This window comes from Helianthus annuus, chromosome 11, assembly GCF_002127325.2.
Source record: "Helianthus annuus cultivar XRQ/B chromosome 11, HanXRQr2.0-SUNRISE, whole genome shotgun sequence".
Lineage (NCBI taxonomy): Eukaryota > Viridiplantae > Streptophyta > Magnoliopsida > Asterales > Asteraceae > Helianthus > Helianthus annuus.
The window spans coordinates 52940452-52958368 of NC_035443.2; the positions used below are offsets into that span (position 1 = coordinate 52940452).

A 17917-nucleotide genomic window follows, 5' to 3' on the forward strand; every position below is an offset into this window, starting at 1 on the left:
ACTAGGGTTTTGACACCAATCAATCAATCAACAATTAACATCACACAATGATTAACAATTACCTTGATTCGATTCTAGATGGATTTGCAATCAACCTTGATGCAAAAGACTTGTGATTCCAAGAATGATAAGAAGATGGTTGTAGAGGAGATTAGGGAATGTGGGTACGTGTTTTGATTCTTGTGATGGTTAGTGAATGATTAGTAAAAGAGATTAGGGTTAAGTATGGTTTATTTTCACTAATTACACTATACACCCTGAATTTCCATATTCTACACAAGTACACCATCCCCTAATTATTTCACAATTCCACCACCATGTTCATATATTTACTAATTTCACAATTTACAAACAATCATGCACATTCACACAATTAAAACATATATAATTCCATGTCAATCAATTGCACAAATAAACGACTAGTCACTACATGAACGTGCAATAAATGCGAAATAGAATCTTGGAATTTCGAGTTGTCACATTATCCCCAACTTAAAAGAAATTTCGTCCTGAAATTTGGTACGCACTCACTGAGGAAGCTAGGTAAGTTATATCGTTCACTGGTTTTCCTGGGGTGTCACACACTTTTTACCTAAGGGGTGTGGACGAAAAATTTCAAGGGGTGCGGACGAAAAATTCCAAGGGGTGCGGACGGGATTTTCGACGGAACTTAACACTAAATTTTTTTTCCCCGGGGGTGCGCCCGCCCACCTTGGGCTGGGCTTGGGTCCGCCCTTGTAGGTCCTACTTGAGGAAGTGTGTGGATCATGAGTCAAGGTAGGGTTGTACGAATCAGTAGGCGCTAGTCGGTCGGTGAGTTACGGACCAACGATTAATTAGGATTAATCGGATTGAGAATTTATATGTGATTTTTAGTTTTATATATACGGACACATTTTTATATGTAATTTTTTTAGGTAGATATGTTTTAACCCCTCATTAACCCATTTTTTTAGTAATTGGAGGGAATTATAAGGTATGGTTGAATTTTGGCCGGATCTGGCCAAAATTTGGCTGGAATAGGACCACCGATGATCGCCTAGCGATTAATCGACCATTACTTTGTGAACCTCTGATTAGTCATTAATCAGCGACTAATCGGAACCTAGACGAGATTTTTACAACCATTAGTCAAGGTACGAACCATTGGATTTGTGGTTGAGAACAAGCTGAATTGTGTAGAGTGTGACATTCATGATTGAAAAGTCAAACAACTCTAAAACAAGACAATCAATACAAAAAAAGGTCTAATTTATACATTGAAAGGGATGTTATGCCGTTTGGGAATGAGGCATAGATGAGTATCACTACAAATAATCGACCTATGTTTTGTAAATGTTATAGTTCATTATTAAATTGATTAACTTGATGTCATACGGGTCCAAAATGATGTGCTTTTGTGAAAGTCTTATCTGGTTGGGTTTTGATCCAAACCGGTTTAGTGCAATCTTGTTTTGACTTTGTCGATCAAATCCGAACCAGCTTTAAAACATATGGGCTTTTGTTATTCTAGTTTACGGATCTTTGTGATTGGGCCATATATCCTCTTAGATGGGCCAGATGTTCAGGAAAGTTCCCCGGCCCTTTCCTGTAGCTATATAGGCTCCTTAGCTGCCTCGTGAAAACAGAGGCAAAGTATAGAATTTTATGGGTATATACGTTTTCGACCCCCTGGTTCTATAGAAATTTTTGGGTTTATACGTTTTCGAATCCCCCGTCATTCGGGTCAAACTTCGCCACTGCGTGAAAAGAGTTTACTTTAGATAGCAGATGTGAAGAACATCATTTGATCGTTGTGTTTGTCTTTTTCTCCTCTTCGGTTCGACTGCGATAACCATCCTAGTGATTGTTCAAAATTGATGTAATGATTAAAGAGTTCACGATTTTAAGTTGATGTAATATATATGATGGAACTTTAACTATGTGATTGTTCTTAAAGATATGGTTATTTAAATTTAGAGTTAATTACACAGATAATGCTTGTGGTTTATTATACTCAAATAGTCACTATTTGCGTAATTAACTCTTAGATTTACGAGAAAAAATAGATGAAGCAACATATAATGTTCTCAAAGTTAGGGAAGTTCTAATCTTTAGTAAATGTAGTTTCTAGATAAGTAGATAAAATGGTATGGTATATGGCAAAAGTTTAATTGTGGCAAACTCTAATTGCGTTAGAAGGGGCGGGTCCTTGGTTGGAGGAGTGGCCCGGGCCTTTAGTCGGAGAAGGAGTGTTAAATGGCAATTTGATTTTAAACGAAACGCCACATACCGACATCAAGTAACTTAGATTATCTTGAAGACTTACACTTTACTATGTACTGAATTGCCCAAATTGGATAGACATGGCTCTCACTTTACCCCTTCCATTGATTAGTGTTTTTTAAGTGCAAGTTCCATCATCAAAGGTTGTCTTGTATCAACTAAAAAAGTTCATAATTAGTGGTTATTTAAAGTTTTAGCTGGTCCTTCCTCTTTATAAATATCCAACACTATTCTCAACAAGCAAGTTCCAATTTGTTTTCTTAAATCACTTCCATTCTTTGTTTGTAACACCATAACCTTCATGGCGACTAAGAAAATAGTTTTTTCTATTACGAATCCCAAAGAACAATTTGATCCAAAACAATGCAAGTCCTCTCCGGAGGATACCAATTACTCGCAAGGGGGACAATGGCTCCGTGCAGCTGTGATGGGAGCCAATGATGGCCTAGTTTCTGTTGCATCTCTAATGATTGGTGTTGGAGCTGTGAAACAAGATGTCAATGCCATGATTCTTTCTGGATTTGCTGGTCTAGTCGCGGGTGCATGCAGTATGGCAATAGGAGAATTTGTTTCAGTGTACTCTCAACTAAATATAGAAGTAGCTCAAATGAAGAGAAATAATAATATGGTTGAAAATCAAGAAGAAAAAGGGACAGAACAGCTGCCTAATCCTATGCAAGCAGCTCTAACATCGGCTCTAGCATTTTCCATAGGCGCGATTATTCCTTTACTTGCTGCTTCCTTCATAGGAGACCATAACGCGGGGTTGGGAGTCGTGGTGGCAGCGGTGACCTTGGTGCTAGTGATTTTCGGATGGATTGGGTCAGTTCTTGGAGGTACTCCTGTGGTGAAGTCTTGTGTTAGGATTCTGTTGGGAAGTTTGATTGCTATGGCCATTGCTTTCTGACTAATCACACTTATTGGTACTAGTTTTTACTGGACTATATAAGAAAATCTATCTTGTCTTCTTTTATGTCACAAGTGTGCGCCAATCATATATGTAATAAAAGGAGTTTTTTTTTTTAAATTGTAACAGGATCATTGTACTTAAAGGCATCTGTAAGGACTTGAACCTAGAGTTATTACCTTTGACACACATTAATCTTAAGACTGAAAAGAGTACTAATTTATTTTTAGTGAGTGTATGTTAAGCATTGAGAAGCAAAAGGGAGTTCTTCGGTCAAGTAAGAAACAACTGATATTTGCACCTTTGGATCTGTAGGAGACGCCAGTTGTATATAACTTGATTAACACGATGGAATACAAATGGAGTTCTTAAGTCCAAGTTCAACTCTTATTAATGAACTTGACGAAATACAAATGCTAAGAGATATTTAGACGAAATAAATGTTTACAGGGAGATTTTAATATACTAAATTACAAATGCTAAGGGGAGGGGTGGTCACTAGTGATAAAATTCTATCACTCACAAGCACCAATCAAGTTCCGCCATGTCAGCAACCATTTTTCCATCACTCACAACCTTTTTTAGTGAGGGTGGTCATCACTCATCATCATACCCAACAATTTCCCCCCAACCAACAATTACACTCACAAAAAAAAAAAAAAAAAACACATAACGCGTTGAAAAAATCACGAAAATATGATTTCGTTAAACTATCACGCGTTATAGCAAGCAGGCGGGGTGGGAACTATGGGTTTTCCACGCGTTATACTTTCTTCCGTGATAGAATAACGGAACCGCCCTGTTGACTCTAAGAGATATTTATAAACTAACTAGATTTTTTTTGAACCGCAACTCACACACTCTCTAACTGTACTTCTAAATTACACATTTTTTTTGACAACCAAGGGACTTGAACCCTCACCATATAAAAGGAAACGCCTTATCCGCTAGCTAGCTGAGTAAGTACACTACAAGAAAAAAACCCTTATAGGGACGACATCTATAGAGACAATACAGGTCATCTCTATATAGATCACTCTATAGAGATGCCATGTCGTTTCTATAGGGTTTTCGTGCTTTTTAAGATATGTTACCTTATAGGGACGACATATCCTCTCTATAAGGTGAAAATAATTTTTTTTTGTTTTTTTTATTCTCTAGTTTGTTGAATTGGAAACTCTAAAAAACGTTTTAACTTATAGAAACGACATGGACATGCTGTCTCTAAAACTTTAAATATTTTTCTTTTAGTTTTATTTTATTAATGATCAATATATATGAAAATAAAAAAAAAATAAAAAAAATTGAGATAATCCACCTGATTTCATTAAACAATTCCTTGATACCAGGTATTTAATTTAAAATTTGAAATAATCCACTTGATTTCATCTTGATCTTTAATCAACCTTCTTGATCTTCAATAAACCGAATTGGTGCTAATCTCCAGTTCAAATTCCCTGGATTGGAATTATCCCACCAGGATCTAGTAATTTGGAAGCTCAGATCTAGCTTAAGCCAAAGTTAGCACTTGATCAAGTAAGAAACAGCCGAATTGAAGGCGACCAAGACTTGAAGGAATGGGCGTGACTTTGTGAGATTCTATTGTCAAACATAGAGGGAGAGTTATGTAGAAGATAATCGATTTAGGCTAGATGGGTGAGATGAGACAATTGAAACCTTTAGTGTTGATTAACTGTAACCTGTGAAGAGTTAATCCTAATGGTGTGTATGATATTGTGGGATGATATAAACAGAATGAGGAGACAAAGATGTTTGAGTTAATAAATAGAAGAAAATAATTAATATTAGTTAGTTGTTTAGAGATAATTACTAATTTAAATTAATGAGTTTATCTAGTTATTTTTTATTGGTAAATTAAGTATTAGAGTTTGTATCGGTTTAGGACACCTTGTTTAGCAAGTAACCATTTAGTATAAATAAATGTGTTAGGGTACGTAATTCTTTAGTTGTTTTGTTGCGGTTCGATATTAATAAAGAAAGAAGAGTCGTGATTGAGTTGATCACAAAATCCTTGTGCGTTTTGCGGTTCTGATCCAATTATTTCCAACAACCTGTCCAGTATTATATACAAACACACCATGGTTGGGTCTAACTCTCTGTAATGGTGAGGTAATACTACTATAATGTGACTTTCTCCAGTCATTGATTGTATGAGACAGTATCAAAGTCCCATTAGATATATGAACCTAGGCAAAAGATCAAATACAAATAATCTTAACATACTAAACATACAAATTGAAGGAAAACCCAAAAAGACAAGGTGGCATTTTTGTAATTACCACCAACTATCAAAGTTACAACCAAAAATACCTAAAAAAACACAATTTTTTTTTAACATTTTTTATTAAAAAATCGCTACATTTCGTTAGCAAAAAAAAAAAAAATATTATTTTTTTTTGGCTGCTACTAAAAGTAGCGATTTTTTAATAAAAAATGTTAATAAAATAAAATAATTTATGTGTTTTTTTTTTATTTTTTAAGATTTTTTTAGGTTTTTTAGGGGGTTTAGTTTTTAGCATTTTAGCTTGGGTTGGGGGGGGGGGTTAGGTTTTTTTAGGTTTTGGGGGGTGGGGGGGGGGTGGGGGGGGTTAGGTTTTTTTTAGGTTTTTGGGGGTGGGGGTGGGGGGTTTAGGTTTTTTTTTTAGGTTTTTGGGGGTGGGGGTGGGGGGGGGGGGGTTAGGTTCTTTTAGGTTTTTGGGGGTGGGGGGGGGTGTGGTAGGTTTTTTTTAGGTTTTTGGGGGGTGGGGGGTTTAGGTTTTTTTTGGGGGTGGGGGGAGTGGTTAGGTTTTTTTAGGTATATTTGTAGAGTAACTTTGATAGTTATTGATAATTACAAAAATGTCACCTTGTCTTTTTGAGTTTTCCTTCAATTTGTATGTTTAGTATGTTAAGATTATTTGTACAAGAACTTTACCCTATGAACCTAAAGCAATTTCCTTTGTTTATGGAGATGATGATCGCCTTTCATGTGGATTCCACAGTGCTTAGATTATATAACTTTTATCTTTTAAACTTTATTGTGGAGGGCACACTCCATTGATTTTTATATGTTAAAGAGAACATCTCCTAATTCTACTTTGCTTGCGGTGAGTGGTATCCTACACAACCCTCCACCTTGAATTCTTAGGAGTTCTAGTGCTCCATTTCTTCACTGTTGGGGTGGCATTCCGATTAATCTATATGGTGACTTCACTACGTATGCTAAACAAACATGAATCTGCGTGGTAATCAGTTAAGACATATGTTTGGCCATCATATCTTTGTGATAATACCAATAATAACCAAATGTGCTTCTAGAATTTCTTTTAGACCATGCGTAATGGACATTATAAGGGCATGAAAGAGTTTGATAAAGCCCCTAGCACCATCCCCTTGGGCGTTATAGGGGCATTAAAAGGGAGGGGCATTTCTAGAATAATGCCCAAAAAGAAGGGAAAAAAAGGTAAGTATTGAATGAAATGGGCATTAACCGTTACACATTTTTTGCAGGGCATTATAATATTGATGTGGCGAAAAATGCCCCTTAAAGGGCATTAACCATTACACATGGTCTTACATATTCATCAAATTTATTTAATGCTTCTCAGGCATATGGTTGTATAACACAAATATACCGCCCAATTTTACGCATTAGCAATGGATTAGGGGGAAACTGAAAATTCCATAGTTAAGTACGCATGCGTTGGAGCTAGCAACCTAAAGCTAATTCCTAAGCTCTTTGTTGGCAAAATAGTACAATATATTGGTATGAGAAATATGATGTTACAGGATGCCAAGTAACATAGCCCATTGAAAAAGATAACGATTAAAAAGGTCTAAGGTTTAAACCTAGCTATAAATTACTAAAAGTCGGTAAAATGGTCTTAAGCAAGTAAGCAACACTAAATAGCCTATTAGGGCTGAGCAGTTTACGGTTCCGAACCGCTAGAACTGGAGAACCGAATCGGAACCGCTAGATTCGAACCGTATTTTTATAAATAGGTTCCGGTTCCAGTTCTTAATTTTTTGTGAAAATGGTTCCCGGTTCGGTTCTGGTTAAAACCGACGGTTCCGGTTCCAAACTGCTAGAACCGTTTGAGATTTTAAATATTCAAAACCCTATTTAATTAATGGGCTTTTCAACTTCATACAACCATCCAAATTTTTTTTTTCCGCCAGTTTATATTCATTCTAAAATATGGTCAATCTTTCATCTTCCAATTCTTCTCTATCTCTCAACCCTAACCCTAATTGCTATCATACAGATTGGTCTCCATCAACACCCAGCAGTACAGCAGTACAGGTACGTTGTTCCACTATTCTACATGATATATTTTTTTGGATGATTGCCATTTTTTCCTTTCATTAATTTGCACGCAAGATTGGATTCGAACTGGGAGAAAATGTATATACAAAGAGGAGGAGGAATGTGAAAAATTTGACGAGTTCACAAAAGGTAAATATCATTATTTTGTTAATTCTATTCGTTTATTTTTTTAGTTGCTAACACTTAGTTTTATGTAGATGTTTATGAGAAGATTGAGAGGATGAAGATCGAATGAAGTTTGAAGATGTTTGTTTTAATTGTTAACACCAATGGTTGAAATTGTTTTATTTAGAGTTCGTTTTATATTTTAAAACTTTTTTTATTGTTGTTACTTTTATTTTGGATGGTTTGAACTTGATTGTTGCAACTCTTACTTATATGTTTTGAATTGTTGGATTGATTCTTATTGAATTGTTAATTTTAGGATTTAACTAACAACCGGTTCCGGCGAGAATCGTTTCCACAAGAACCGTTTAATCAGGTTCTAAACCGAACCGGAACCGCTAAAATACGGTTCGTTCCGGTTCTTATTTTTAACATTAAACGGTTCCGGTTCCGGTTCGGTTCTGAACCGTTGCACAGCCCTATAGCCTATATATCTAGCTACAAATTCAATCCAAGTTAAATATGAAATCACTTGTGTAGGACTATAAATAAACCGAAGTGTTCGTTCGTTAAGAAAATAAATGTGTTCACGAACACTTACCGAACGAGATTTTATGTACGTGTTCGTTCATTATGGAAATGAATGTGTTCACGAACACAAAAGGACACAGATAAATTTGGCGAGCGCGACCAAGGCTAAAGGTGGATTGCCCAGAGAGTAGCACTGGAACTTGAAGCCCTAATTGTGGAACGGAGGCCGACCGTATTCGCCGATGTAAATAAAGAAAAAGGAAAGAGGATTGGTGTATAAACAAGGTGAAAATAAGGTTTCCTAGTTTAATTGTTAGAGTAATAAAATTATAAAAAATATAGATAAAATATAAGAAAGTACAAAAATCTTTAATTAAAACACAAACAAACGAACATAAACAAACGTAAATGAATGAATGAATGGTCACGAACGCGTTGATGAACACCTTACTGAACTCACTAACACAACTGACCGAACAGACCTCTGTTCATATTTGTTTATTTAACTAATAGAACAAAATTCCTTGTTCATGTTTGTTAACGAACATAAACGAACTTCCTGCCGAACAGTTCACGAATTATTCGCTGAACGTTCGGTTCGTTTATAACCCTACTTGTGGAATAAAGTCTAAAGTTTAACAACTACAATATTATGAAAGATTATAGGTTTATACAAATATTAGCCATATATAAAATGTGTAAAGTTTAACCAATCATATATAAATAATGAATTAATGATTATATATATATATGCATATATATAATTGTAGTAAATAAGTGTCAAAATAGAAAGTCATACATGTTTTTTTAGATGACTAATTTAAAATTGCATGTGGTATATTAGTGTGCAAAGACCTTGCAGATGATGAAATTGTAAAAACCTATTGGATTTGTAGGCATTGTCTTTTTCTCTCATATGCAAAAATATAATTGTGAGTCAATAAGTGTCAAAACCAAGTAATATAAGTTTTTACATGCATTTTCTCTGTCTCTCATTTTTAGACACTAGGTTGTTCCCACCCGTGTGGTGCAACAGGGAGCCAACTAGATCAAAGGAAAACTCTTACGAATTGTGAAAACTTAGAGAACTCGGCATTCCTGAGCAAATTTAGATTAATATGTTAAAAAGATGACCGTAAAAAAATAATTTCAAAGTGGTGTTTTTGACCCCTCATCAGCTTTTTACCGCATTTACGACTACTTTAATAAAAAAACTAGGTTATTTTTTGTAAGACCCTTACTAATATTTAACAATTTTCCTATAAAATTTCGATCATAAAAGTGTAGTTACATTACACCTTCTATTTTAAATACGAGTTTCTTAAAACTTTTACAATTTAAATTCTTTACAACATAACATGTGAAATTTCGTCTTTAATATAACGTCAATACATAATGCGGAAGCTTGCAATTTGGTCGTGTTCGGTTCTTCGCTGAGCTTGATCATCATCCGTCACTCTAAGGTATACCTACATTTCAATAGTCATGAAATGAGTTAGTCTCACATAGTTTATAAGTATTTAATCAAGTTCGAATACAAGAACGAACAAGATAAACATTTTCATTTTGCCAGATAATCTTCCCCTCACTGGGCGTGATAGACATCTTCCATGTCTTTTACAATTGACCACCATAACGTTAGTTATGATGGTTACATGTGTTAGTACAGTAATGTCTATCGTCTCCGTCAATCCAATTCGTAGCAGATTCAGAATTAAACTAGAGTTTATATTGTAATATTTAGGAAAAAGGGCAAGGTGGCATTCTTGTAAACAAGGGGAAATCCCTTATAACCTTGTGCCTATAAAAACTTGATATCTTAATTTCAATTTCACGCATCCAACCCATTTCGGATTTTACCGCGTTATTTCTCTTATTAGTTACGCTATAAGGTAACCGTAACGAAAGTAATTAAATCTTATTCATTTCATGACTAAATTACCAATTGCCCCTTTTTACCATTAGCCATGATCTTTATCGTTTATAGTTATTCCGACACGTATCATATCGCGTCGGAAACCACATTTCAATTAATACTTTTATTGTATTTGTAGTTCATAAAAATAAATATGTATTCTACAAAAGGTGTAAGCTTTACTTACCTTGCATTCCGAAACACGTTTTTCCTTCATACTTGATTCGTTTGACCCGCTTCCTTTCCAAGCCTCCACCTAGCTTTTTAAGCGTCAAACTATCATTATAATTCGTAAGACGGTTAGATTGGTCATTATCAATTATGACTACCCCACCTTACGGGTTTCATGTCAAATTTATCACTCGATCTAGTCATTGGTCGGTTTGACTTTTTAAAAGTCAATTGACTTATCATCATATTCAAATGCACATTTTTTTCATTGAACTCACTTAGGAATTTCATCCGATTACTTAATGAAACCAAATTTTACTTACTAACTAGTAGGTAACATGATTTCAAACATCCACGACATGAATTTAGCACCAAATTTCTTTTTGTTATACAAAAACCCAGCTTATGACAAGTATGTTTACATACTCGAATTCATAATTGTTCAAGTACTTCTCTATTACTACCATCCATGGTTGTAAAAATCCCGACTAGGTGCCGATTAATCACCGATTATTCCCCGATTAGTCTCCGATTAATCAAATTAATCCCGATTAATCCCCGATTAATCGCTAGTCCCCAACCTGCCGCCCGACTAGCGACTAGCTATTACTACAACACTGCTACCATCCATGATGGTTTCGAACCCTAGTCTATTATAAACTTACTCAATTTGTCAAGTTTATCACCAATTTATCACTCTAATTCAAGACTTCATCATATTTTCATAAACCGATTTAACTCATACAAGGTAAATACTTCAATTACAAGTTTATGGCACAAATTCAACAAGTTTGCACCTAGGGTTTTGTTTCTAGACTTAAACCCACATCAATTTCACTAAAACATTAAATTTCATACACGAATTTCATTCATGCATGATTATCAAAATTCCAAAATATCACCATATCATAATTTTCGACATACCTTACGACCCCCTTGTCTTGGTGATCACGAATTTAGTAAAAGCACCAAATTCCTAGCTTGTTTTCCCTCTGATGTTGATCAAATAGTGAGTTTAAGGTTCAAAAGAAGGAACCCCTTTCTTGCTCTGTGTAAACATCGACCAGAACACACACCTTGTGTGTGTTTTGAGTCAAATTTTCTTTTTATTAATTTCACTTTCAGTTTTGTCCATTATAGCCCCTGTATTTTTCAAAGTTTATATAAGAAAGGTTAATTAGTCAAGTTCCTTTATTGTCTACAACATATAATTAACTAGGTTAATTATTCCTAGTTACTGAATGGGTTCGGGAAGTTATAACCCATTTTACTTTAAGTCCCGTTAACTTGAGACTTCTATATACTTTGTTTTTCCCAAAGTATTTATTCTCCTTTTTTTATTTAACATCCAGTTTATTTAGTTAAATCCTAATATTTACCGGGTTAACTTTTACCACTAAAAGTATTCTACCCGCTCTTCGACGTTAACGCGGTTTATCAACTAAACCCGTTTTTGGGGTGTTACATTTTTTTTTTGAAAATTGATTTTTTTAGAATTTTTGGTAAAAGATTTTTTTTTAAAAACCTTTCGTAAGGCCGACTTCTCTAAGTTCTCACAACTCGTATAAATTTCATTTTACCCTAACTCATATATATATATATATATATATATATATATATATATATATATAGGGGACCGCTAGAATGAGAACCACCTCAAGTTGTAAGAACCGCGAGAACCACACCGTACGGGGCGAGGTGGACCAATTTTTTTTTTCAAAAACGTAGATGCATGTATTATAAACAAATTCGTAAAAAAAATTTAAAAAAAAAATGCCGTGCGTGTAGTTTTTTACACCACAAGTTTGTGGTTTACGAGTTCCGTAAATTTACGGAACTCGTAAACCACAAACTTGTGGTGTAAAAAACTACACGCACGGCATTTTTTTTTAATTTTTTTACGAATGTGTTTATAATACATGCATCTACGTTTTTGAAAAAAAAATTTGGTCCACCTCGCCCCGGATCAAGTAGTTCTCGCGGTTCTTACAACTCGAGGTGGTTCTCATTCTAGCGGCCCCCTATATATATATAGTGACAATTACTAAACTTTTCAACTTCCACTGAAAGAGTTTCAGGGCCAAGCTAGAGGGAGGGCAAAGTGTGCGACGACTCAATGCCCAAACTCTCGGGGCGAATGATTAAAAATATTATATATGCACACGTATGTATAAGAATTACTAACGTAAAAACATTTGCTTAAAGATTCAAAACTTAGTAAATGAGCTTTTCAAATGGTTTGTCTGTGGTTCGAAACCTAACCTTCACTGTCTTTATGCACAATATTTTTTTCCCTTAGAATTGAGTTTTGGATTCAAATAAGTTGGATCATGATTAGGGATGAGTTTGGAACCGGTATTGAAGGTATTGGTACCGAAATTCGCCAAATATGAGCACCGGTACTGGTGCTAAAAATGTTCGGTATGGTACCGGTATTTGAAGGCGTACCGAACCAGTACCGAACTTTCGGTACTGAAAACGCTAAAAAGTGGGTACAGATTCGGTATAAAAAATAATTAGGTACGGGAAATTTGGTATCGGTACCCGGTACCAAATGTTCATCCCTTTTATCAGGTGGTCAGGAGTTTTACGACAGTGAGCCTTCGAGCGATCGATTTCCCCTCGAATGGTGGGCGGGCCTGGCTACCAGCGATGTTTGCGTAGGCGTGGATGACCTTTCACGGCCTTTTGCCAATGCGTTTGCCCGGGTGATCGGACTTGTGTAGTATTAATTGGTCGTTCACCCGTACACTATTAAATACACGTTTATTATTACAAAGGGTCAATTGCATATTTCCCCTTATAAAACTCTTTAATTGCATATTTACCCAGCCCAAAATTATTATTGCATATATCCCCTTCCTCAACTAATAAAATTGCATATTTACCCATTTTGATTTGTTTTATTAAAAAGAAATCATATAATGACTCTTTTACCCTCAATTTCACTAAAATTTTAAAAATTGTATAATTAATCCATTTTGCATCGTTACTGTTTTACCCTCATAATTTTTTTGTTTTTATTTTGCTAGTTAGATTTTTTTTTTTTTTTTTTTTTTGCATCGTTACTAAGTGTATGTGAGCTATATATTGAAACGTTAAGAGATTATATTTTGAAAGGAAAACTTTTGATAATCATTTATACTGGAACTATCGTGTATCAATTTGTTTTCTTTTCTCATCAGATGGAATGTCATTTTCATATAAAACTCATCATATGGAGACAAAATAATCAGTTCTAATATTTAAAAGTTTTTTACGTTCTATCATCATATAGTAGAAGATTGTAAATCACATTAAAAATAAATATTGTATATGATAAAAACTTTGATAAATAAATACAGTTTCAAAATAAAAACAAAAAAAATTGAAACGATGCAAAATTGAAAAAAAAGGAACTAACTAGCAAAACAAAAACCAAAAAAATTATGAACAAAATTCAAAAACTAGTAAAAAATGGGTAATTATACAATTTTTTTAACTTTTAGTGAAATTGAGGGTAAAAAAGTCATTATATGATTTCTTTTTAATAAAATAAATCAAAATGGGTAAATATGCAATTTTATTAGTTAAGGAAGGGGATATATGCAATAATAATTTTGAGCTAGGTAAATATGCAATTAAGGAGTTTTATAAGGGGAAATATGCAATTAATCCTATTATTTTCATTCTATTCTACATAATTTTCTAAATATTTGTCTATCAAAAGTCAAGTTCATTACTATACTATAACAATTAGGGTAGGAGCTTATGGATTTGAGTAAAGTTCTTTTTGAGTCCCTGTAGTTTGTGCATTTTAACCATTTGAATCCAAAAACCAAACTTATCTTGATTTGAGTCCCCGTGGTTTCTAATTTTAACCATTTGAATCCAAAACGTAAACAACATTCAAATTAGAAACATTTGGTTTTTGGATTCAAATGGTTAAAGTTAGAGACCACAGGGACTCAAATGGTTAAAATTAGAGAGCACAAGCACTCAAATCAAGACAAGTTTGGTTTTTGGATTCAAATGGTTAAAATACACAAACCACAGGGACTCAAAAAGGACTTTACTCTATGAATTTTTATGGATTCTCAGAAACGGCCTTGAAAAATCCAATAAAAACTAATTACTACTGCTCAGCAGGAAACACAGGGTTACCACTTTTCTCGGTTAATATTGAGCATAGTTACTATCAAGTGTATTTACCATTGCTGATTAAATTTCTATTCTTCGGTAGTGACTTGCTAATATATATTAAATTGTTACTGCTTAGTAGTTATTTACTTTTGAGGATTAAGTTAACATTGCTCAGTGATAACCTACAACTAAGGGTGATCGGGGCACTCGCGGGGAGTGGGTGCGGTGACCCAAGTCCCCGCTCGGGAACTCCGGCGCCATCAAGGCGGGGACTGAATTCGGGGAGGGGGTCGGGGAGAGTTCACCGCGTGAGAGAGAGGAGAGAGAGAGAGAGAGAGAGAGGGTGATTGATTGTTAATGTGGGTTCATTCTTTTTCCACCAATCATATTTTTTTCTTATTTTTTTATAAAAAAATAATTGTGTGAGTGGAGTGATGCCAACAAATTGAGGTTTGAGGGGAGTTTAAGAGGGGAATTTAAGAGGGGAGTTGACGTGGCATAACCTGATTGAGTGTATGTAATTGAGGAGACTCCCCTCTCAGAGGAGTGCCCCGCTCACCCAAAGGATGAAGTTGCCACTTCTCAGTACTAACTCCAACCTACTACTAATTAAGTAAAAAGGCCATGATTTCAATTTTTTTTTTGTTTTGTTAATTTTTTTTACTAATATTAACAAATAACAAAACTTAGTAAATAAAGAAAGGCACAATCTATCAGGACACTCTCTGCGCCTATTTGGTAGGGCTGTAAACGAGCCGAGTCGAGTCGAGCTAGACCCAGCTCGAGCTCGGCTCGAGCTCGAATTTCAAATCAAGCTGAGATTTGAGGCTCGAGCTCGGCTCGATTAGTATTCGAGCTAGCTCGGCTCGGCTCGATCTAGCTCGAACTAACAAAGAATAGCAAAATTTATTACTTAAAAAGCCTTTAAAAATGAATTTCTTTATAGCCTAAGGGCCATAATTGTCATTTAATTTAACCATATGGCTAAATATTCAAGTATAAATAGTTAATTCACTTTCTCCATTGTCTTTACCTTCTTTTATGGGGGAGATACTCCCTTAGGTTTTGTTTTCTAACCGATGTGGGACAAAAAAATAAAGGATGTAAACTTTATCGAGCCAGCTCACGAGCCGAGCCAGGCCAAGCTCGAGCTCGGCTCGTTTACAAACCGAGCCGAGCCAAGCTGGCTCGTTTACAGCCGAGCCAATTTCGAGCCGAGCTTTCTTCGACCTTTTTTCGAGCGAGCTGCGAGCCACGAGTTTTTTGAACAACCTTACTATTTGGACACTTTTTGTGCCCTAGACGCCTCGTATAGGGCTATACGAGGCGACTAGGCACTGAATTCAAGGGGGTCTTCAGAATAGACAACCGTATCATCATTAGTAAATAATAAACTAACACAACAAGTAATTAAAAAATTTAAGCTAATAACTGTTACTGGTAGGGGTGTTCAAAAAACTCGTGGCTCGCAGCTCGCTCGAAACTCGCTCGAAAAAAGCTCGAAGAAAGCTCGGCTCGAAATTGGCTCGGTTTTTAACGAGCCAGCTCGGCTCGACTCGGTTTCTAAACGAGCCGAGCTCGAGCTTGGTCTGGCTCGGCTCGTGAGCTCGCGAGCTGGCTAGATAAGGTTTACATCCTTCATTTTTTTTTTGTCTCACATCGCTTAGAAAACAAAAATAAGGAAGTATTTCCCCTATAAAAGAAGGTAAAGACAATGTACAAAGTGAATTAACTATTTATACTTGCATATTTAGCCATATGGTTAAATTAAATGGAATTATGGCCCTTAGTCTATGAAGAAATTCATTTTTAAGAGCCTTTTAAGTAGAAAATTGTGCGGTTTTTTGTTAGTTCGAGCTAGATCGAGCCGAGCCGGGCTAGCTCGAATTCTTATCGATTCGAGCTCGAGCCTCAAATCTCAGCTCGATTTGAACTTCGAGCTCGAGCCGAGCCAACTCGAATCGAGTTCGAGCCGAGCTCGAGCTGGGTCTAGCTCGGCTCGACTCGGCTCGTTTACAGCCCTAGTTACTGGAACGCTTTCGGGCACCCAATTGTCGCTAGAATACTGCCCGAAAACATAGTTGCCGTCCCAGTATGATGACATTTCAACACTTCGGGATGATGATCACAAATGCAAACAACAAGAGCTCGTAGAAGAATCAGAATGAAAGGAATGTTGAATGTTCGGGTGAACCAAGAATGCACTGTATGTTGCACTTTTGTATGAGATGTAGACGCCTCGTATAGCTCTAGACAACCCGTATTGCTTTAAGTTACATCTCAGACACATAGTCAAATCAGTCACTAAGACGCCTCGTATAGGCCTATACGAGGCGTCTTGGTACCCTCGTATTGGTCCCTCGTACAGGCCTAGACTCTCCGTCTGATGTGATTGATGTGACGTTGTACAAGGTTCAGAAGTTGGTCGGGAAAAGGAACCCTAGACGCCTCGTATAGGCCTATACGAGGCGTCTATTAGGTTGTGGAAATAGGCAAAAAGGTGTGTGAATATGTAGACCATAAAGAAAATAAAGAGTTGTCTCATACGAGGGACAAAATTTTTAAATTTTGCCACAAATTTGCTACAACGTAAAGTTATAATTTGTTGGAAACTTAGGAGAATTTTTTTTTTTTTTTGAAAAAAATATTGTTTTATTTTTGTTTCTGGAAATTTGTTGAACTTTGTAGCAAAATTTGAGTTGTGGGAAAACTCTCAAAACAAAGTAACCATTTTCTAGTATTAATCACCAAGGTAGAGGCGGGCAAAGTAGCTAAACACGAAAAAGCTTGCATCGAGAATCAGCACGTGTTCGTCCCGTTCGCTTTCGATACATTTGGCGCTCTCGCCCCTGACGCGGTGCGGTTCCTAAAGCGAGTTCAACATGTGGTAAGTAGTAACACCGCACATGTTAAGGGGCAGAATTTTGTGTTTAGGTTTGCTATTCAGAAAGGGGTAGCGGCGCAGCTTGTTGCTCGTCTACCTGCCATTAGTTTGTAATCGTTTTGCTAATTTTTTTACTAATATTAACAAATAACAAAATTTAGTAAATAAAGAAAGGCACAATCTATCCGGACACCCTCTGCGCCTATTTGGTAGGGCTGTAAATGAGCCGAGTCGAGCCGAGCTAGACCCAGCTCGAGCTCGGCTCGAGCTCGAATTTCAAATCGAGCTGAGATTTGAGGCTCGAACTCGGCTCGATTAGCATTCGAGCTAGCTCGGCTCGGCTCGATCTAGCTCGAACTAACAAAGAATAACAAAATTTATTACTTAAAAAGCATTTAAAAATGAATTTCTTCATAGCCTAAGGGCCATAATTGTCATTTAATTTAACCATAGGGCAAATATGCAAGTATAAATAGTTAATTCACTTTCTCCATTGTTTACCTTCTTTTATGGGGGAGATACTCCCTTAGTTTTTGTTTTCTAACCGATGTGGGACAAAAAAATAAAGGATGTAAACCTTATCGAGCCAGCTCACGAGCCTAGCCAGGCCAAGCTCGAGCTTGGCTCGTTTACAAACCGAGCCGAGCCAAGCTGGCTCGTTTACAGCCGAGCCAATTTCGTGCGAGCTTT

General features: G+C 36.0%; 1 protein-coding gene across 1 annotated transcript; it reads left to right on the forward strand.

Annotated features, from left to right (window-relative positions):
- Positions 1 to 2563: 2563 nt before the first annotated feature.
- LOC110892015 (vacuolar iron transporter homolog 1) lies at positions 2564 to 3287 on the forward strand. The gene has a single exon (XM_022139412.2). The coding sequence runs from the start codon at positions 2567 to 2569 to the stop codon at positions 3170 to 3172; it is 606 nt and encodes a 201-aa protein (XP_021995104.1). The 5' UTR covers positions 2564 to 2566; the 3' UTR covers positions 3173 to 3287.
- Positions 3288 to 17917: the final 14630 nt, after the last annotated feature.